The sequence below is a fragment of the Rhipicephalus microplus genome, chromosome 1, assembly GCF_043290135.1.
Source record: "Rhipicephalus microplus isolate Deutch F79 chromosome 1, USDA_Rmic, whole genome shotgun sequence".
Lineage (NCBI taxonomy): Eukaryota > Metazoa > Arthropoda > Arachnida > Ixodida > Ixodidae > Rhipicephalus > Rhipicephalus microplus.
Window position 1 is genome coordinate 207471580 of NC_134700.1, and position 23114 is coordinate 207494693.

A 23114-nucleotide genomic window follows, 5' to 3' on the forward strand; every position below is an offset into this window, starting at 1 on the left:
CGCTAGAGATGATCGCCGCCGCATGGATTGCGACGAGTCCAGCCATGATAACGAATTGCTTCACACACGCCGGCCTTGTCACTCTGCAGGCATCATGCACTGATCCCGCAGAATCGGAAGAAGGTTCGCCTGTAGGCGCACTTGATGACCATACTGGTAACAGCGCAGTGCCGCCGTCGCTGACCCGTGCATGGGGCGAACTTTGTGCCGTGGCAAATGAGATTCCCTATGGCCTCAGCGTCCATGAGATCGTTTGAGCGGACGAAGGCGTCGTCGTGCACGAAGAAGTGACTGATGAAGCCATTGTCAGTAGCGTGTGCGAGGCGGCCGATCCCGATGAGCAACGACCGGAGCAGCCAGAGAAAGCAACAAGTCCGCAGGATACGCTGAATGCCTTCGACACAACGACGTGGCGATGGACTATTTCTTACAGTGTGAGTCGAGAGGCATGAAATTGCTGCATGGTAAGGCCTGCCAAAGTAAACTTACTGACTTTTGGAAATAAAATGTTTTTTTGAAACTTCCATGTCTTTTTGCCCCATTCTTGCGCCAATGAAATTCCCGCAAGAGCGAAATTTTGTGCTATCCTTTCCCATTTTGTTATTGCGGGTTTCAACTGTACACGAGAAAACGCCACTTCCAATATGTAGATGCCCTGGGCATATGCTTCACCGCATCACTCTGGTATTTCGGCAAAGCTGCCTTTAGGGCTCCACTACAGCCATAAACGGATCAACTCACGAAGGTGCTGGTTTGAACCTACGCAGTAGAGGTGTATCAAAGAAGAAGAAAGTCCAAAAAAAATCAGATGAAGACTTTCAGCATCCGAAATTTCGGATGTCTTATGCATTGACGCCTATAGGGCAGATTGGCAACTCCAAATTTGAAGAGTGCATGCCCTTGTCCACCAGATCAGTTGGGCTTCCCCAGTTGAAGAATGGAGTCGTGAAGAAAATGGTGTGTTTCCTTTTCACATGTCAAGTGTAGTCAATACTGCATCGATTTCACCAAGTCAGGTAAAATAAATATAACGCGGTCTCTGCACTGTCTCATCCTGGATAAAACAGCTAAGAAACACCATCCCTCCAGAATTTCGCCAACCCATACGAAAGAAACCCTTCCATGTTCCTATCTTATGAGAATGAGCTTAGGGATCCTCTGCAACTTTTTTTTTTCTTTTATTCCACTTTGAAGTGATAAAAAACATTAAACATATATTCAAAAACTAATCGAAGAATAATCAATTTGATATGCAATCAAACTTTCCAGGTCGATTTTGCTATTTGCACAGCTCAACTGAATATTGAAATGCTATGAAAATAAATGGTTTCAGTTACCGCTTACCTCCAATTAAATGTGGATAAAAACATTTTAGTCGCTGCACTGCCCCCAAATTACACCTTATACTATGTATATGTATATGCAAATCCAAGTTATACACGGTTTTTACAGTAATTCCGCACATTCATTAGTAAGAAATATATACAGTGTTAAGATAAATTAATTTTTATCATCCGCACCCTCTCTCATTGATAGGAAATAAGAGAGCATTCAAGAGGAACATGTTGCTACATGTTGTTCAACAACTAGGGCAAGGCAACTGCTGCTAAACTAAAGGAACAGCGCAACTGGCATCGAACAAGTGTGTCACAATGATGGTGTGATAAGTAGTATCACTCGTGGAATCACAGGTGCCACACTTGATAGTGCAGAAAACAAGAACAAAAGAAAACCAGTATTAGTCAGTGCACAGAAATATTAGGTTGGATTCCCCTTGGATCATTGAATACACATCGCAACTAAGCAGCGAACATACTAGCATGCTTGTGCAGTGCACATGTCTACAAAACTTGTGCCAGGAAAAAAAGGCGGAACATGGTCTCAATCTTTCTTCCATGGCAATTGAGAAGATTGTTGACAGTGCATTCGCTTTGCATCATTTGTGCACTCAAATCTTTCAGATCTGCATTTCTAGAAGCTCTCTGACCTTTCCTGCACAAGTTGTTCATACACCGTCGGAAACAGAACAGCACTGTGTTGGAAACAAGCCTCGTGTGCCCATACAATTGCGGGCACGATTAAACAGAAAGAAGGAACTCTGATGACCTACCTGATGAAGGCTGTGCACGATGGGTTGGCTGACGTGCAGAGACTTGGCTATGGAAACAGAGGGGTGGCCAAGTGCTGTCCGTGCCAAGGGTTCCAACGAGCGTCCCGAGGCAAAGCCAATCTGCACCTGACCGGCTCCCCCGTGCGAGCCAGACCTGGGCACCCCATATGTTCTGTGAAGGTCATCATCGCATACGCCTTTACGCACAATGAAATCTCAGATGAACGCAGCCAAGCCCTATGGCCATTTCGGCGCAGCATTGAACAGCTAACTCAGCAGCCATAAACATACTAGAGTTATTGTCGCACACTTTTGCATTTAACGCACACATAATTAAGTAAAAGACATTTGTTCAAAAGGCAGCCACAGAAAAAATGGAAGTAATAGTTATGAACCTTTTTTTTATCAACTAGACTGAGCACATTCCAGGGCACCTGCAGCTGCACACAATACTGCAGTGTTCTCATGGAACACCAATGCGATTTATCGTGCCAAAATATTATTACCACGAACAGGCCTCCCTCCAGCTCACAAGGTTCCCTGCGATGACACACTGTCGATGATATGCACTGACAACAGGGCATGTGTGAAACAAAATTTTTTAAGCATTTCTTCAAATATTTCTAGGGGTGCATGAACATCTGTAAATTTTGCATGTTGAAACGAATAATGTTTTGTTCAACTTCAATTGAATAATTCTGATTTGAAACACTGAATAGTTTTTCTGATATATTTCAAATATTCAGCGTCGTTAAGGAAACTCCAAAGGAACAATACAATGGAACAGGACGAGATCTTTTTTTTTTTGTTTCACTCGCCAAGTTACTTTCGTGGAGTTCCAAGTTTTCAAGTAACTATAGAAGCAATATCGGTAAGCGGATCAAGGTACTTCAGCATTAAGCTTTAACGACAGTGGAGTGGAAGTATTCCCAATCCACTATTGCCATCACGAGATTCACAATTATGATAATGCATAAAACATTTATTTTAAGGTCTTACTTTTATTTAAAACCTGAGGGCAAAGTACCACATTGAGCACTGATGTAACTGTTGGATTCCACAAATGAGTGAAACAGGCTACATAGCCTCGGGAGCAGCCCTCGGAGCAAGAAAAAGTGCCTTTTCTAGAAGCCTTGGAGCATCCAGAAACACATTTTTGAGCAGGCCTGGAGCAGCCATAAACACCCTTTCGAGAAAGTTTGCAGCAGTCAAAGACAACGTTCAGAGCAAATGTAGCCCCGTTACACAGCATTTGTAAAGCAACATTTGGCCAATGTTGCATTCTTCAAGCATTAAGTTGAATTGTACAGTAGCCTTATTATTTCCACAGCAATTATATGGACACTCGACAAGTTTCTGCTGTCACCGTCATGTCCCGTATAAAGACAAAATTGATCACATACCCCCCCCGCATGGTATGCTCTGCCCACGGGTAAAAGCACGCGAGTGTGAGCGCCAAACGCTGATGATGCGGAGATCAAGCGAACCGACCCATCACCATCGCTCTAAGGGTGCATGCAATAACACTATACCGCTCAGGAGGCCTGCCGTCAAAGCAGAGAAGAAACAAGATGCCCGTCATGAACCAGCATGAGAAGATGTGAGAGGGGGGAGAGTCGCTCGAGCAGCAACTGTGAATTTTGTTTATGAGGGTACGGCTGCCATCACTGCCGCGCACGCTAACTCTGAAGCCATCGGCAGGCGGCTCACATACACTCCTACTTGCTGCGCTCTCATTGCAAAGAGACTGTGCAAAAAATGTAAGGTTGTTTTCTCTCATTGCAAAGAGACTGTGCGAAAAATGTAAGGTTGTCTAGCGTGCTGATCACAATTGATGTATGATAATTTGGCTGGCGATATCGTTCATTTAAAAGTAGTTAAATAAATGTGTGTTGTTTTGGTTCGTTTCAACCGCGTCTACTGTGTCCATTCACTTCAAGAGCGTGGCCCTCTCCCTCTACATTGAGACCCCACACTGGTGCCCAATGTGGGGCTCGAACCCACGACCATGAGATTTAGAGTCTCATGCTCTACCAACTGAGCTACCGTACATAGGGCGGACCCTATGATGGTTATCATAGGGTCCTGATAACTGGTGGTTCTCAATCAACACTATTAATTATCAAATCACAACAATAATGGTTCTCAAACAAGTATATTAAATACACATTCAAGCTTGTATGAGTCACTTGCCAAACTATTGCACATATGCTTCAAATAAGAACACCGTGGCAATGGCACGATACGTGCTCACAGCTTCAAACACATCAGTGTGTCATTAAACAGCTCACAAAAGGTAGCAGTATGAAATTATGGTGCATGGAAAGAAACAAAGAACAAGAAAGGAAGAAAAAGCAATTTTCAAAATCAAGGTGCCCCTGAGATCGAGAAAGCTGCTTACTTCTGCAAGTCCATCACATGCGTCATCGCCAAGTTCGCTGATCGCGGAAGGGATGCAAACGTCGCTCTAGTAGGAACCAGCCCCGCTGCCCGCGCTTGCTGTGTGATGCCACGAAAGAAACAAATACAGTAACTAAACACATACGAGCCCTCAAAACACAAAACAAGACAAATGCAATATTACTAAAAAAGCACGATAAACGACAAAAGCATGAATTGAAAGCACCATGCATACGTAACCTACACACAAGTACGATTGCTCTACAATGATGTGGCAAAAGAACGAAAATATGCGAGAAACCTCTCATCATTAATTACTCCAAACTACAGCTTTAGATAATGGCCTGACCAATTAACTGCACCAGTATCATACACAATGGCAAGTGCAAGGAAGCAAGCGTGTCTTCTAGTTTGTTGTCCTGAGTTCACTTTTCGTTCCAGTGTGGAGATACTTCTAAGTTGGTCTCCCAGGATACTTCTCAAGTAATTTCAAAGTTTAGCCAAACAATTGTAGAAAGACTTTTTAGTGCATAAACTACAAAACAATGCGCTGCAAGGCACCACATGGTGGTGAAAAGGTTTTTTATGCAGCTGTGCGAGTAGACCCACCGTAGGGACTTTGATTTTTTGACTTAGCAAAGTTGTATTACAATGAAAATAATTCACTACAATGAATTAAGGTAAACTGGCAGTCAATTCTTTGGTAGTACTCTCTTTGCTTGTTTGGCAGAGAAATATGGCTTGTTAGCAAGGAGCTTCCCTTTGTATTTCTTGTCAAAACGAATGTGCCAATAACGTCAGCATGAAATGTCGAATTTCAGGTTGTCCTTGCATGTTCCTCAAGTGCTTGAAGAAGCCTATCGAATGCCACATATAGTAATTAGTTACGAAAATGTGACGTCATTTCTTTCACACCAATGATAATTTTATCTAGTTTCAGTAAGACACTGCCATAACGTGTGACATCGTGTGGGGCAAATGTGCACTTTTTACCCTTCAAATACTTAAACTGCTCAAGTTTCAAGCAGCAGCTAGACTGCTCCATGTGTTTGCCACTTACTCAGGATGCCATTTCAAAATCTGGCACAGTTGTCCATTCAATATTAAAATTTTTCCGAGTACCCTCTTTATATGCTATAGGCTTGGGAACATCGAGAGCAATAGTTCTTGGTTGTGGTGTCAAAATGACAACGGTACACAGTACATGGTTCTCTTTCTACAGGAACTCTCACAAAGATTGTGATATCAGAACACAAGTCACACTGTCATGGGTCCTTAACCCTGAGCTTAAACCATTCAAGGGGATCAACTCAAAAGAGAGCATGGAACCAATCAGCTTGCCATCTCTGCCTTGCGAGGCAATTAAGTGGTCTCCTCCTTCCGACATCAAGTTCCTTTAAACAGCCCATGCTTCTTGTGAAAGTCCAAATTATGCGTTTTTGCTCTCATTTCAAATGCCAGTTTCGAACCTGGCACGTTCAACCATCCAATTTCGTGATCTAGGCGAGTTTGCTTTTTAGCTGCAAGAGGTTGGGGCAACATTGAGAGCAATAGTTCTTGGGTTGGGGTGTCAAGATGCCAATCGCTCACAGTACATGGTACGTAGCTCTTTCTCTTTCTTGCAAGTTCTCTCAAAAGAATTGTGATTTCAGAACACAAGTCAAGTTGTGATGAGGCTTTAGCCCTGAGCCTGAAACGTTAACAGGCAACCACCTCCAATTTGATAAAAAAAAAAGCAATGAACCAAATGGTTTGCTGTCTCTGTGTTGAGAAACAGCTACGTTGCCTCAGCCTTTCAATGTCATCTTTTGACAAACAGCTCGTTTCTTTTAACAATGCAGAACCAGTGCAATGCAGCCCCTTAATTTCAATAACGTTGCCCAACAACTCAGTGCAAGCTACCCGAATTGATGCTACAGATGTCCTCAGATCGCCACTCTTTTCTACAAACACCTGCAAGATATGACCTTACGAGGGAATTTAATTTGAACGTCCTGCCACACAAGATTCACAGTTATCATATTGTTTACTCATCTGCCAAAGCAGTTGTGCTGGAAGCTGCATGCGTTCGTCCCACTGGCACAAATAGAGATGGTAAAAAGAAATTGAATGACTTGTGAGGACCTTGTTACTCCATACTTCAAGAATTCATGAATTAATAAGCCTCATTCAAGTTTTTAAGATACCTCTTTTCCATATATATATCCCACATAATTCATACGTCACTAGTGACATGAATTGATTCACTCCGATTCTGCTCTCTATGCCAGGTTCAAGACACCTTACCACATGAGTTGATGTTGGAGGTCTGTGTCTGCTGTCTGGACGATGCAACATTTTTCAGGTAAAGCTTATTGAGCAAGATGTTTCTAGGCCTTGCCCATGTTTGCTTGGGCTAAACAGTCGGCCTGATGCTGAACTTCAGGCAGCCTTTTGATGAGCCCCGGACCCCACAAGGCTTGAAATCCAGATGACTGTGGTCGTTGAAGCAGAGCAAAGAGCCTGTCTGTGAAGAAGAGGCAATGAAGTTTTTTGGACTTGCACTCTTACTTTTGCAACTTCATTCCAAGCTTCAGCGACACCACTCACTTCCTCATGTTCCTCATAAACACAGGCATACAGTGTGACTGCTCCTTCACAAGTTGAAGTTCCTTAAAACGTCACAGCCCGTTCCCCAGCACTTTGGCCTCAAACTTCACCAAATATTTGTGAAGATACAATGGTAGTGTACTGCCAATGGTATTGTACTTGTTCGCAAGAGCATTGACAACACATTATCCTTTATGCAAGTCACTTCCACAACAATACAGAAATCTCGGCACTTCCGCATCAAGTCCAACAGAGTGCCCATGCATATGCAAGCAGCATTAGTAGAAGTGTTGGTTGCACAGATGTTGCGTCCAGGAATCTAGCAGTAAAAACTGATGTGTCATGTTGTGTGAGGGTTGCCTTTTCAGTCCTGCAGTGTTGTCCTCCAGTGCGCCGACTCTCTGCTATGGTGAACCAAATGGCTCCCGTGGTTTCAGCGTTGGTGCTGCACTTGCTTGTCACAATGATGACAATGCATCTCCTTCCCATGCAGTTTGTCTTTCGAGTCATTCAGCAAAGTCTCTCGAACTCTAATCTGCAGCTCCAACAGACAGCGAAAATGCAAGCAGCGTTGGCCTTTGTTCAAGACCATGGTGACAATTAACACATCTTCAATGCATGTTGCTTCTTCAGACAAACAGCGCATTCTTCTGCATCCTTGACTCCAAAAGATGTTCACATGGTTGTTGGCACAGATGCCACACTTGTTCAAGACAGCGATGATAATTCACACATGTCCTATATGAGCTGCTTCTTCAGCCTAGCAGTACTCTTTGGCATTCTCAGTTCCAAAGGACAGAATATATGCACCACACAGTGGAAACTACAAAGATAGAAACTAGACAGACACAAAGCGCTGATGCAAGTAGTACTGGCACTGGCGCTGTAGTTCAAGATAGCAGTGACAATTAATACCTTCCTTACAATGCGAGTCACTTCCTGAGCCACCGCGACCTCAGCTACACAGTTAATGAAGAAACAGTGCCTTGCAGTCACCGTCGAGACGAAGCGCTTTTGCTCATACCTGTGTGGGCTCATAGTCTTCACGGATAAATTCCTCCACTGGCTCGTGAAACTTCGCGATCCATCTGGTCATCTTGTACACTGGGCGCGTCCTCTGCAAAAGTGTGATTTCATCATTTCACGTAAGAACGGGCAAACACACGGTGACGTAGACTGTTGGATGGCGCTTCCCATGGCTGGCTGCAGCGCAGGCAACTTTGATCACTACATCACCATTGCATCCTCGAAGTTCCCCGATGCCGGCCCCTTCGGAACCGAGCAGCAGAAGGCCGAGGGCTTGCAGCCGCTCCTTGGCGCAGTGCACAAACCTTCAGGAGAGGGCCGTTTTTACATGCACAATGGCCTCACCCAAAGAAAAACCTGTTGAACTGCCTGTCTGTGCTTTCTCTTTATGGCTCTTAACAGGCATAACACACCATTCTTGCAAGCCATGCGTGGCTCGCAAGACTGAATCGATATCACATGTGATGGTGATCCAACATATAGGCCCATATTCACAAACGCCTCTCGACTCGAAACTTGACCTCAAGGAATCCTTCAGTACTGTTTCACGTTGCGATTTTTGCAACGCGAAAAATCTCAAGGATCTCTTGAGGTCAAGTTTCGAGTCAAAGAGCGTTTGTGAATACGGGCCATGGTAACCTCAGTGATTCCTACAAGTGATGGCTCACTCAACTTTATTTGATGGGCGGCTTTAGCACCTCTGACTCCGAGGTATACTGCAGCAGTACGAGAACGGTTGCTTGCTGGACCAGCTGGTTCGCTGCGACACATGTAACAGAGCACAAAACTGGAAAGGGCAACAACGGAGACAGAGTGTAAGGAGTGCAGTGCTTCTTACTCTTTGTGATCATCCTTACCACTTTTGCACGCTGCTAGATGTGTTGCAGCACTACATTGCAAAAGACAGCTCTGCAAAAATGGATGAGGCAAAGAATGCACACTTATGCTGAGTAAGCTCCTCAACACACTTTCATAGCCCTGTTTTTCACAATGCAAAGTTGCCAAATCACCCAGCTTTCTGTTCTCGCATACAACAATGCGTGTTCATGCAGGATGCCTGCGCCTGTGCCAAAGTCCATGGGTGCGCACACCACGATAATCATGTAAAAAATTGCCTTACACTAAAATCAACAGAAAAACTAGGAAATGCTGCGCAGAGGTTGAAAACGGACGTTTACTAATAACTTCCTCTCGACAATTCAGGGCTTGTACATGCTTCATGATGTTTCTACTTGCTCAAGTCAAGGCACATTTCAAGCACGTGAGTTTGAACTCTTCAAAAAATAGCATTATTTCAGCGGTCCTGGAAGCATCTCAAGACCATGATAAAAAAAACTAAAAAGAAATGAAAGTCTGGATGAATGGTGTACTTTTCATTCCTTGATCATCTGCAGCGGTTCTTAAGTGCATTCGGAATGCAGGTACCAATTAGACTGGCACTCCATACTTAGACTTGTATTTTAAATTGATTTCTTGCAGAGCTGTGTGAATAGCAAAATTTTGGGTGCAAAGCAAAGTCATATGAAGAAGTGCGAGTACGAATCGAACCAAATATTTTCCGAATACTTTGAAGTGAAACTGCAGAAAAGGAAAGTTGAAAAAGATTCTCAAGCATCATATTCTTATGAGATTAACAACATTTTGGCTAGGCTGATGAAGCACTGGTCCATAGTTGTCTCATCAAGAATGAAGCAATGCAGAAGCCGAACTGTATTACTGCAAGGCCTGGCGCAACCAAAGTGTTCCCGACAACACTTTACACGTAAAAGGCAAAGATTCTATTTCCTCAGCCTCTCCTCCTTTTTCACAACTTCTATGAATGTCCAACTAGTTTGGTGGACGAGGTTGAGCTCCTTTAGAGTCTGGAATTCCAAATCTGCTTTGTAGACGTTGATATACAATAACTTCTGAAATTTTGGATGCTAAAAACCTTCGGCCTCCGATTTGAAGTTCGTGCTCAGTTTCAGGTCCGAAAAACAGCATTAACTGAGCTCGCCTATATGCCATCACTATTACCTCTAAGTTGGAACCAGCATTTTCTTGAGTCAATACAGTTGCAAACTGCAGCAGTGACTGAAAGATAGCTTTGCCGCAATACAAGAATGTCATGGGGGAAAGCATATTGGAAATCTGAAGGGGCCATTTTCTACGGGACATTGACTGTATATGTCACTGAAAAGTTCGGATAGTTCCAATAGCAAATTTCCAGTGCAGATCAAATCGGATAGCTAACACTATTCGAAATTTTGGGTGTTTGCACACCCATAATTTTTCTTGTGATAGCTTGCTTTGTTGCCTGGTTTTTTTTTCTGAAGCAACTATGATGCAGTGACCACATAAAATATGGGCCAATTTATCATGCCTTTGGAGAATCTTTTCAAATACAATGCAAGGTACCCAACTAAGCTGAAAATGTAATACTAAAAAAAAGCCTTCAGCTATGTTACTGCAAACACAAAAAAATTACGTAGCTTTTCTCCCCTCTCTAATTACAGGGTTTATCATTCCAGTGCAACAAACTGGCTATGAGAGACATGAAAATGAGGCACTCCAAACTATTTATTATCTAAGGTTATGTTCTCACACAAGAGTTTTATGCGAGGGTTAACCAGGACTCGCTGTTTTCATTCTCCTCACAGAAAGGACATCAACAGATGGCAATAAAAAAACTAGAACATTCATTGATGAGGGCGACCCAGTAGTCACACCCACAACCTCTCTGTATGTGGCACCAGGCACTCACCAATTGTGCTACTGCCACTCACGCACTACTTTTCACAAATTCATCTCAAGGTTTCACACCTGCGTGTCTCTCACATGTGGCGACACAAGGGACACACCAACGGGACACCAGCTCAAGCGACAAATTGTACCTCACACTCCCGAAACACTGAGCGGAAGCGTATGCATGAGCGAAGAGGTAGGTTAACCTACTATTGCAGAGTACGCACCTTTCCATTTCTTTTCTCAATTAACGATGCTTTCAATGACCGCATACAGAATGCCAGTGATTATTACGTGCTTGTTCATGCCCCTTCGCACAGAATTTGCTGTAGCAATACCTTGTTAATTAGAAGTCGTAAAAACCAAGAAAACTTTCGAGAAACGAATTTTTGAAATAAGAAGGTTGCGTTAATCACCAGAAAAATGAGCGCTTTTCAGAGAAATCACTACTGCTAACCAGCTCTTCAGCGGCAGTTTCTAATCATTCTTCTCGTGCAGGTTTATAAGAGAAAAAAATAACATACACGAGACTTTAACGGGCTGGGTTTTGCCGGTTAAATTTGCAAGGCCACAACGTCTGTCTTCTCCATCATTATTGCTGTGGTGACAAGAAAGTTGGCCGCTCTGGCATTTCGCAGCCATACATACCATCAATGCCGCTTCCACTGACTGGAGAAGCTCTGGTTAAATCCATCCAGCACCCCCTGCTTGTTTTTCAGCACCGTGGAAAGCGTAGACAAAGGGATGCCGAATTCCTGTGCGATGCTTGATTTTGTTCAACCTCCTTTTCCCCCACTTCACTTCCTTAATTAGGGCAACCTTTTTCTCTAGCGCTAGCAGCTTGCACTGCTTTGACGCTATGCTTGCCGCACTCACGCAATGCTGCCGCTCCTCACACTGCTTTGATGCTATGCTTGCCGCACTCACGCAATGTTGCCGCTCCTCACAGTCAGGTGAAAGACCGTACCACTCGGTTTGCACAGACGAATAGAAATCACACCTCAGGAAAAACCACGAGCACTGCACCACAGTCAGCGAAAATTCCGTACCGCGTACCTCAGGGAAAATCATTTGCACTGCACAAAGCGAACAAGACAAACTTTGCCAAGCGTGGGAAGAGAGCCTCCCTGCTCAGCTCATGTGTCACATGACATGCCACAAGGTTGCTTGAGAAAGTTGATATGTCACTGGGCTGAGACTTCGCGTACTTCCCGCTCGCGGAAAGCATTGGCCTAATAGCAGGCGCGGCTAAATATGAAAAAAAAAAAAAAAATCGACAGACTTCATGTGTGGCAGCATCACGCGAATCTTGTGAAATGGTCCGGCGGCGGAATTTTCGTTTCGCTCCCAGTCAAGATTTCGAGTCATCCGCAATCCGACCCAAAAATACTTCGAGATAAAGGGAAAAAAATATACACGAGACATATAGAAAAATATTCGGTGCTGCGAAAGATTTCGACTTAGCCAATTTTTCAAGATGTGCGAGTTCATGGAAACGAGGTATTACTGTATATATTATGTCCAGATGTACGTTGACTATTCCAGCTACCACAAGGGTTAAATCATGATCATAGACATTTGTCGTCGGGATAGAGATGTGCCACCAGGCACCGACGTGGGCGCATCTACATCAAACAATGCAACAGCTGCCAAACACTAATAGACATTTTTCCCAACTCTCCAATATCAATGTACAGTAAACACCAATAGACATTTTTTTCCAACTCTCCAATATCAATGTACAATAAACATTCAACTACTTCTGTGAAGGTACAGACCATTTTTGTTTTATTTTGATTCCTGTGAGGGAGGAATCAACCACTTTTTTTGTTTGCATAGGTCCCCACTATAATTCAGACAGAGTGGCTAGGAATCTACCTCGTTGTTGGGCAGTAGAATGCCAGTGTTATAGTGTCAATGCAGACAGTACCTTTCATTTTGAAGAACAGGGCTTATACCCAGCAGCGCAGTGGATCGCATTACCTCCTTTGCAGTTAGCCGGCCAGTAGGAGGTGGGTGAGCTTGAAGCAGACATGGCAACTACAGCCTTTGTACACTCAAACCTCGTAATAATGAAAATGCATATTACACGAAAATAAGTTTTGTTATACGTATCCAAACATTTGTTATAAAGGTATATTTTTAGCACTACATCTATTGCAAGACTATTGTTCATTTGCTTCCTCATAACCAATATTTCGTTATACCTAGGTTCCTTATATCCAGGTCTGAGTGTATAAAGTGCTTGAACACTTAAAAGCATCAGAGGCATTTTTCATAAACCACACTGACAGTTTGTGCAATGTCTTGAACGAACTTTCTAGAAATAGTAATCTGGAGTGAGTATGTGGTAAATTAACAATGTATATTGCAATCTAAACAAAAGTTATGGCATGTTGAACATTCACGAGAGAGTCGATTACATGGTGGGACATGGCAGATTCTGTTCCATTTCCGAAATGTGTTTTCTGATCAAGCATGAGCGGGCCCTCTTTAACTCACGATAATTTCAGCACAATATGCATGACCTACAACAGTTTACATGCGAAATACATTTAGAAAGTGCTACAGGGAATAAGACAGTGTGTTCTGACAGCACAACCCATTAAGAACCATGCATCAAATAGCCCCCTTTTCTAGAACATTGCAATATGCATAGCAGAATCCAACACTCAATGCTCCTTCTTGTTTGTGTTATAAGCACAATTTCAATTTCACCTTTAACATCATGCACTGCTTAGCGGTCATCAACTCGGGTTGACTTGCACAAAAGCACTGCATGGCTTTCATGACTGCTGTATTAAGCATTGGAGATAAAAATCCTTGTACCTGGATACCATTACCTGTTCAGGCAGTCAATGAATTAGAAAACTAGGTTCTTACGCCAACAGGTATATGAGGTGCTGTGTTTGCTTGACTCATTGAAGACCGCAACATGGGCGTTGCGAGCGCAGACTTCGGAGCAGTGTTGATGCTTGCAACGGCTGCTGGCCCTGTGAATGAAGAAGCGACAATCCCTCCTCATTATAGTGGTTCTGAGTACAAAAAAAAAAAACAAAAAAAAGCTAATGAGAATGTCATCCGCAGATTATTTTCACATCATTGAGTAGAGATTTGTTCCGACCCCACTCTCTGTATGCAAGGAAGACTTTGTGTGTGCCCACCAAGTAAACATCTTACCACAGCAGTGCCGTAATACAGTGGTATCACACAGCCGGGGGCGCAAATACGAGAGAAATACCAGCCTGCTATTCATTAGTGGCAGCTATATTCGGATGGGCTTAAGCAATGTGGTGGGCCAAACACGTTTTTTAGATGCGAAACAGCTTATGGAGAAGTTCAATCCCGTGGTGTGCGGCGTGACAACCCTTTCTGCGCATGCCCAACAGCTGGACCAAGCACTGCAAGAACCAACCAGCGCGCTCTGGCCTGTGTACGTGGTTGTGTAAGAGGCTGTGGCCTCTCCCCCTTACACTTTCTCAGCAATCACATGATGGCGTCAGGGAACGAGATTCTGCAGGTGCACGCACGATGAACGCATGTGCTCTTGCGTGGCGTGGCTATAAGCCCGTGTGGCGTGCTCCAACAAGAGTTCGGGACAAGTAGCAGCAACAGAAACTACAGTGAATTCCTGGTGTGCTCCACTTGCAAAGATGTATTAGCATGGGCCAAGGTGCCTGTGATGAACGGAACCTAAGGTCGATCCATGCACTGCTTCACATGCTACCCATGGTTCCTTTTAGTAAGAGATTGTGTCATTTTAAATGCAAAGCATTTCTTAGTAAACTTCGGTGACTTTGAGCGTGCCTGTGTATGTATGCATGTATGTATGTATGTATGTATGTATGTATGTATGTATGTATGTATGTATGTATGTATGTGTGTGTGTGTGTGTGTGTGTGTGTATGCATGCATGTTTCAATTTCGTATGTGCCGGCCCACCCGCCTGCCATCTATCTATCTATCTATCTATCAGCGCCTACAACTTTGATTGATTGATATGTGGGGTTTAACGTCCTAAAACCACCATATGATTATAAGAGACGCTGTAGTGGAGGGCTCCAAAAATTTCGACCACCTGGGGTTCTTTAACGTGCACCCAAATCTGAGCACACGGGCCTACAACATTTCCGCCTCCATCGGAAATGCAGCCGCCGCAGCCGGGATTTGAACCCGCGACCTGCGGGTCAGCAGCAGAGTACCTTAGCCACTAGACCACCGCAGCGGGGAGCGCCTATAACTTTTAGCTGGCTGTTTCGATAATAGTATAGATACCAAAATTGGTATGGCTTAACATGATTGTATGACGAGCATAAGTGACTAGTCATAACATGAGAAACATGACATGTATGTCATGAATGTCATGATTTACATTTCATGGTCTTGCTGCTCTTGGGGTAGTTTCGTTCACGACATTTTGCAAAATCGCTATGGTATGATATGACTGCATAGTGAACATAAGCGACAGACCCTAAATGGAAATCATGACATGCATGCCATGATTTTCATGTTGACGAGTGATGACTACTGTCACAAACCGAGCGCTCAAAAAAGGGCGCGCCGCCAAATTCTCGCGACAAAGCGCCGAGAGGTCAACAATAAAAAAAAAGAAAAGAAGCATCCAAAGACTCCCCGGGCGCTTGTCCTCCTCCCCTCGGAAGCGTGGGTTCGCCGACGAACCTCCTCTCATCGGCGCCCGAGCAAGCCCTGGAATGTTCTAGATGGAAAGGGGCGGGGTGATGCCGGGTTGCGTCATCCATCGCGGACGGCCTTCGAACCATCTCGCCCTCTCCAGAGCCTTCGCTGCGTATCGCGCCGACGAAATGATGAGAACTTACTGGAATCTCGCGCGGAAGGTATTTATTCGAGCAGCCGAGATGGGAGATCAGCAGAAGAAGGAAGTTAACGCCAGAGTGCGTAGGGTATCCCGCCGTGTCTGTCGGTGAAGGTTTTGTCCTTAGTGACAGAGCAGCAGAAGAAGAAAGTTAGCGCCAGAGTGCGTAGGGTATCCCGCCGCGTCTGTCGGTGAAGGTTTTGTCCTTAGTGACAAAGCAGGAGAAGAAGAAGAAAGTATGCGCCAGAGTGCGTAGGGTGTTGCGCCTTGTGGGCGAAGCCTTTTGTCTTCCGTGACAAAGGAGGAGAAGAAGAGAATTTCCACCTGATGGGTGAAGACTCGAGCTACAGGCAAGAGTGTGTGTCTACCGCTAGCGAGCGAAGACGCGTGGCAACAGCTGCGTGTGGGAAGCCGACGTGTTTCCGGCGAAGAAGTTTGGAGCCTGGAGAGCGGCCAATTGAAGACGCGAGGTTTCCTGGAAGAGAAACTTCGGGGGCAGCGGAACGACAACAACGCTGGACTTTGAGTGAGTGATTCTCGGAAGAGTATCATCCAGACTTTTGTTCCAAGGACTTTGGACTAAATAAGTTTCATAACTCTTTAGTCTTTAAGTGTCTTGGTTGTTCGATGCATGCGACTGCATTGTAGTGCGTATTGTTGTCTGTGTCCGTTGTTTCGAGTGTGGCTGATTATACTGTGTAATACGTTGTTTGATTGGTGACATATTGTATTCAACTATTGTCGAGTGTGCATACTTGTGTATCGTTTTTATCTGCCATTATTGAGAATATAATTTTGTTTCGTTTATCAACTCTCGGCTCTGACTTTGTTTTTTTTGGGCCACAGCCGGCGCCCGCTGGCGCGCCAAATAGGACCACTTCTAAATTGTCCACGCTTTCGTGGTGCGGTGCGGGGGGCCGATACTTCGGCCCTTGGAATTAGCCCGGCGATCGCCTCCCTAATTAACGGGACCCGTGACAACTACATACCACGCTCATGGTGCACTTGCGGTCATTCACTAGCTTCACATATACCCAATTTGGTATATTACAAGACGTGAATGGATGACGAAGGTATGTGACTGATGCAAACATGATAATCATGAGGTGCATGTCATGTAAAAACACGACTACATGACACACTCATGATGCGCACGTGGCCATTTCGCTAGCTCCACATATACCAAATTTGGTATATTACAGAACGTGAATGAATGACAAAGGTATGCGACTGGTGCAAACTTAATAATCATGATATGCATGTCATGTAACAACATGACTACATGCCACGCTCATGATGCGCTCGCGGCCATTTCGCTAGCCATATACCAAATTTGGTATTACGTGACGTGAATAGATGACGAAGGTAAATGACACATTCAAACATGATAATCATGATATGTGTGTCATGTAGAGCATGACTACACGCTGCGCTCAAAGCGTGCTCGCAGCCGTTTTCCTAGCTCAACCAAATTTGGCATTGCGTGACGTGAATAGACAGCGAAGGTGAATGACATGTCCAAACATGATAATCATAGCATGTGTGTCATGTAAAACTTGTCTACATGCTATGCTCATAGCACGCTCGCGGCCGTTTTGCTAGCTCCACATATACCAAATTTGGTATAAGGTGACGTGAATAGATGACGAAGATAAATGACACGTCCTAACATGATAATCATGACATAGAAGTCATGTACGGCATTATTTATCTCCGCCTTGCAACGTTGTGCTAATTTTAAAGTGACATGTCAACCTTCCTCATTCGCGCTTCGCATATCATCAATTCCCAATGTACGTGGGATCTGCCAGTTTTTTTTTACTTTTAAAGCTCTGCAAAACTTCAAGAAGTTTCATAATGATATTTAATGGTTATGCCACTGAAACCATTATAGGATACCACAAGCACTGCACCAGTACTGCTAATAAAAGCCGTCCCAGACCACCTAAACGGCACAAGCTTATGCTAATGTTTTGTTGTGCATGATATATACTGCAGTACCAGTCATTTGTACCTGCAACGCTTGCAAAGCACATGTATTGTGGGAGGCCATTCACAAAGAATGCTGTTAGAAAACTTACAATACATGGCCCTATCACTTTTTTTTTACAATGCTTGACACCTACAGTGCCGTCCACTTATGCCAATATCCCAATGCAAAACCAATAATTGTAATAAGCTGGTTGAGAAAAGAGACAACAAGGGCCAAAATATTTTATTTTCATACAATTAACATAGCGAAACTACGTACTAATCTTTTGCGGAAAATCCATAGTCTATCAGCTTCGATTGCTTCACGGAAAGATGGTGCACATCTTTCTCAGTAGCATCTAGGTGCTCCACGTAGCTGTTTTGGAAGCCCTTTGTGAAAACAGTCCCTGAAAGACTGTACCATCCGTTGGACCTCCTGAGACTGTACCTGGGCAGGCTGCTCAACTGTATCGCCAGAGTCGTTGCTCTAACCATTGTCCGCAACATGACGTGGTCAGTGCAGAGAGCCATTTTTGGCAGGCAATGTAGCCAGATTGAATTGATTTAACCAATATTGCAGCACTGAAGCACCACAATAAGCGGTTTATTTTACCATAGAAAGCATAGAATAGTGGACGGTGCCATCGTTGTCGATCGTTATACCTGATATATTGTTATAACCAGTATCATTATAAGTGGATTTAATTGTACAAATGTACAAGAAGGAAAGCTCACCTCGTGGTACATGCGATGAGAACTGGTGTGAGGTAGTGTGGCCAATCTGGGTGGTGGTGATGGTGCTGCCGCGAATGATGGATGCCATCTGAGGCGCTACCGAAGTGACAATGGCGCCAGCATTTGGTAATGACACCCCCGTTGCCGTTGGTGTCACCATATGCCGCAGTGTAGAAGATCCCCCCACTGATCATGCAAAAGAAAATAGGAGGCAACGATATTTCAGGGCCGTGATATTTTAGATTTATCAAGGTAAGGTAACTAATATACCGAAGTAAACTTAATTTTATTAAATGCAACAGGACAATGCAAGTGTCACCACCGGTGTCTCGCAAGTTGGGCAATCTGAAAGTGATACACAGTCTACATACATGGCAGCTACAAAAGCCATTAAACAAACTCCTGGTGATTGGTTGTTTGAATAAAACCCAGCAAAAATGCTGGAACACTGCTTTCTCACAGCAAATGTTGCATGCCCACTAAATACATGCCTTGGACACAAATGTTACGATAGTGATAAATTTTGCATAATCAGAATGGCTTCTGAAATATGATGAAGTAATGTTCACAGACACTATAGCCTGCCTTCAGTGTGGAGCAAGCTTGTAAAGCTATTACAATCCCTGAAAAATAGAGTGTTTATTTTTCATACCAGACAAGTATAAATCCACTTCATTACAGCATGAATCAATATCCAAACACAACATAACATAGTTTTTTAAAACCTAAGTTAGCACTCACTAAAATTTGAGCTCATTTAAAGATTGAGTGGAAGCAAACATTCTTTTCCTGTGAGACATCTGAGGCATTGCACAGGAGAAAAAGCAGCACAATGAATTGGTCTGTTATTTCTAATTTCTTTTACAGGTGTTGTTCTTTAACCTCTTGCGGTCCAAAAACTTCACCCACTGTCCAGCTGTACCGGACCGAAACTATTTTCCCAGTTTCTGGCATTGCAAAGAAAAACACGAACTGTGGAAGAAAAACTCCTAGGATATTTATTTTTGCTCCTGCATTTTATCGGCAACTCCTTAGCGATATTTGAGCAGCATGAGATACCACTCAAAGCATTCTTCTTGTCATTGCAGGTTTTGCAAAGAAACAGAGGTGTTATTTCCACCATTGTCGTCTTTATTACTCACTTCGTTCCAACCATTGTCATCATTGTCTGGTGGAGGCACGTAATTCTCTTCCTCACTAAAGTCATCCTCACTCTCACTAAAAACACCACGGTAAAACACATGCGGTGAAAAGTGGCCATGATTCTCAGGGAACCGTGCCCCAAGTGGGTACGCTCTAGGCTTCATTCTGAACGTAGTGCAGCACCCTTATGTAAAAAAAAAAAGTAAACCTACAAACTAAGCTCACTCATTCTTAAGAGATGGCACTTCATGTTATTTTAAAAATGCGAGCGATTTGTAGTGAGAAAACCACAAAATTTAAACCACAAACACCCTTGTCGGGCAATGCCTGACAGCGGACTGCTATGGCCATGTTGCGTTGTCGGCTGCTGTTTGATAATGGACCGCAATGGGTTAAGATGCGAAGATTATTTCACGCAAGTTTGCACTGCACTGAAACATTTCTTTCTGGCCATGTAGTTGTTTCTTTCAAACTCTCCTTATTTTATTTTAGGCATTTTACATAGAGGAATCACTCCTCGCCTACATTTCAGCCAGCTGGCACCGTTGCACAGAAGGAGGAACAAGGGCTGTTTGAGCTTACACTACAGCACTGTCATTTCCTTTGTAATTGAGCACTTCAACACCACAGCAGCAACTTCACAAGGCCACAAATTTTCTTTGTATTGGGGCCACGGTCGAGAAAAAATCATGTTCGTTTTTTCTGCCTTTTCAGAATCCACACTACAGGCAACAAAATAGGTACAATAGCAAAACTTGACTTCAGATTACTTTTCATATTTTTCAGACGTGTAGCACAATTCTATAGACCATGATGATACGCAATAAATGTGACAAATGCTCGTTTTGATGGCATACACAAAGTTTACGTCAAAAACGACCTATGATTAGAGATAATCCTAAATCTGAGGCTGTGTTCTGTCAGAAATTATTATTGCAGGACCCATTTTTCATAAGCCATCACACTAGATGGCTAATGCAAGTCAGACGTGCAACCCTGAACAAAGGAATACAACAAAACTAAAAAAGAATTTAAACATATGGCCCCTGGTTTTTGCGCACACAAACACTAGAAAATTAGTTTTTGAAGGCAAGACAAAGAACTCTGAAGGGTCTCTGCGCATTACGAGAGCTGCAGCAGCGATATCAGAGCGTGAGCGTACCAGACTTTACTGTATACGATGGCGTGACCGAGGCAGCAATTACATTTCCACCGGTTGAGGACACAGAAATGGCTGGCTGTAAAACTGGCCTTGGAGATGCAGGAAGCCTCTGTCCCAGCGTCTGGAAAGGCAGAAAATAAGCAATCAGGAGCGCACATGCTGCACGTAACACAGAGGTTTTATCATTAATTATCTTTTACTTCTGTGGCAAAAATAACAAAAAGAGAAAAGAAGAAAAGCTGCTAGATTTAGCCGACTGCAATTTTTATGGCTAAGCTACATGGCAAGGTAGACACTGTCAATTTCGCCTTTAGTACTTTGTTTTAATTACCTGAAATTTGCCAAGTGGCCTTTTAGTCTTCTTAATTATAGCATCCATTGCTGTAAAATTTAATTAGCAGTAGTGAAGTCGTGCATTGAAGTGAAGTAGCTTGCATCGTCATCAAGGGACAGTGCCTTCATCATGGCAGCTATATAGCGCTTTCAGCTCCCACTAATGAACTCTGTGCCCGCAGCGGGCAAAAGCACAGCCGTTAAAATCGGGGCCGATATACAAAGAAAATCATTGTTGGAATGACAGTCTGTGCACTACTTAGACTAATGTAAAAAAAAGACTTCATTTCCTTTCTCATTGAATTTAAACATGCAGAGCTAGCATTTTTATTCAGAATTATATCACTGTGTAAGAAACATTTATTACGATTGGCTGAGCACTAGTGGAAATTGAGACTGCTAAATTATTTCGTAACCACGCCTATTCAAATGGATCACCAGTGATCAACACTTTTGGTTTGTCAATTTTGGCATGTTAAATTTGTTTTTCGTGCACCCGCACTTTGTAGCCACTCAACTTTCAGAGTCAATTTGAATTTGCCAGTTATGGCATCATGGAAATTTTCGACAGACCTTTGCACGAACCAATGTGCGTGTATTGTTAGAAAAGTTGTGGGGTCTCAACGTGGCGAGCGGGCACCACGCTCTTTGGAGTGAACGGACACAGCAGACGCGGTCGGTACAAACCAAACAACGTAAACATACATTTATTTAACTAATTTATAACGATGATATCGTCCACCGAATGATACATAAATTGTAATTAACACGCTACCATACAAACAACATAACACAGTAACACACCAAACACACAATAACATACCGAAGGCGGCGTCGCCAACGCTTGGCTTACCACGTGGGCCCCCCAGCGCGCAGGCCCGCGGTGCCCCGCGCCGAGGACCCACGCTAGAGAAAACCGTTCGCGGCAGCTGCCACGCGGAGACGAGGCTCGCTCAATTCTCGCCTGCTACCAAGGCCTGCCTTCCGCCAGGGGTCACCGTCGGCGCTATCACTCTGCCAACAGTGGTACTCAACGCGAACACAACGCCATCTACCGTCCGGCGATTGTCACCCCTGAAATACGGCTTCTGTGCGAGACACGTGCGCCACGCGGCGCACACAACTTTACAAGAGGTGTCAGCACCCCCACAAAGTGCACTAGGGTGGCAAACTAGACAGAAGTGCGTGCCCTTCGTGATTATGCTACAGTAACATCGATAGATATGTGGGGCTTAACGTCTCAAAACCACCATATGATTATGAGACGCCGTAGTGGAGGGCTCCGGAAATTTCGACCACCCGGGGTTCTTTAACGTGCACCCAAATCTGAGCACACGGGCTTACAACATTTCCGCCTCCATCGGAAATGCAGCCGCCGCAGCCGGGATTCGAACCCGCGACCTGCGGGTCAGCAGCCGAGTACCTTAGCCCCTAGACCACTGCGGCGGGGCTATGCTACAGTAACATCGAAGTTCTAAAATGAAAAGAACCTTTTCACGTCTAATATCGAATTAAAGTGTCAGCTTTGCAATTTGAGTATCTTGAGAAGTAATAATTGCCAGAAATTTATGCCAGGTATTCAATAGAGAGCTATTCCTGGGAGTCGGGGAAAATTTGTTCTACAAAAAAATATTTAAGAAGGTCCGCCGCGTGTTCAAAGTGTCGAGGTGGCCTTCTCTGACAGTTTTCAACAGCTTTCGTTTTGCTTGCTTTGTTTATCAGACACAGGGTCGCATCTAGTGTCACTAGTCGCCCTTATGGCGCCATCATCGCGCATGCATAGGTGCGCACCAGCGCTGCAAAACACATGCACTGCTCGAAATTGTCTTGCAACCCGACCTGAATTGAGTGCGGACGAGCTTAAATAGAGTTTAAGGATGACAGCACTTCAGATTCAAGATTTATGGCGACTATGTTTTGCATCAGCCTGAGACATTCGCGGCCGTTCATGGTGTTGTGTTGTTTACATCCTCAAGTTGTCTCCTCCCTCGCAAGTGCGTATAGCTTCTGACCTTTGCGCACAATCTTATAGCTACTCTGGTTACGTGCATGGTCCACACTTCACTGGGGCCTGGTGTGCTGGCGCT

The 23114-nt window shown here is 44.0% G+C and overlaps 1 protein-coding gene across 6 annotated transcripts in view; it reads right to left on the reverse strand.

Annotated features, from left to right (window-relative positions):
- The window catches only part of LOC119159758 (uncharacterized), a 91889-nt gene that overhangs the window by 64375 nt on the left and 4400 nt on the right, over positions 1 to 23114 (reverse strand). Inside the window, exons 3-8 of one of the 6 annotated variants that reach the window (XM_075891088.1) lie at positions 20695 to 20815; positions 18390 to 18575; positions 13733 to 13842; positions 8124 to 8216; positions 4512 to 4609; positions 2111 to 2264 (exon numbers count right to left, since the gene is read on the reverse strand). In XM_075891088.1, coding sequence (XP_075747203.1) covers positions 2111 to 2264; positions 4512 to 4609; positions 8124 to 8216; positions 13733 to 13842; positions 18390 to 18575; positions 20695 to 20815 — 762 coding nt within the window. Of the gene's footprint in view, positions 1 to 2110; positions 2283 to 4511; positions 4610 to 6796; positions 8073 to 8123; positions 8217 to 13732; positions 13843 to 18389; positions 18576 to 20694; positions 20816 to 23114 lie in introns of those variants that run through there. The other 5 variants (XM_075891083.1, XM_075891102.1, XM_075891094.1 and 2 more) reach the window with 5 other exon arrangements.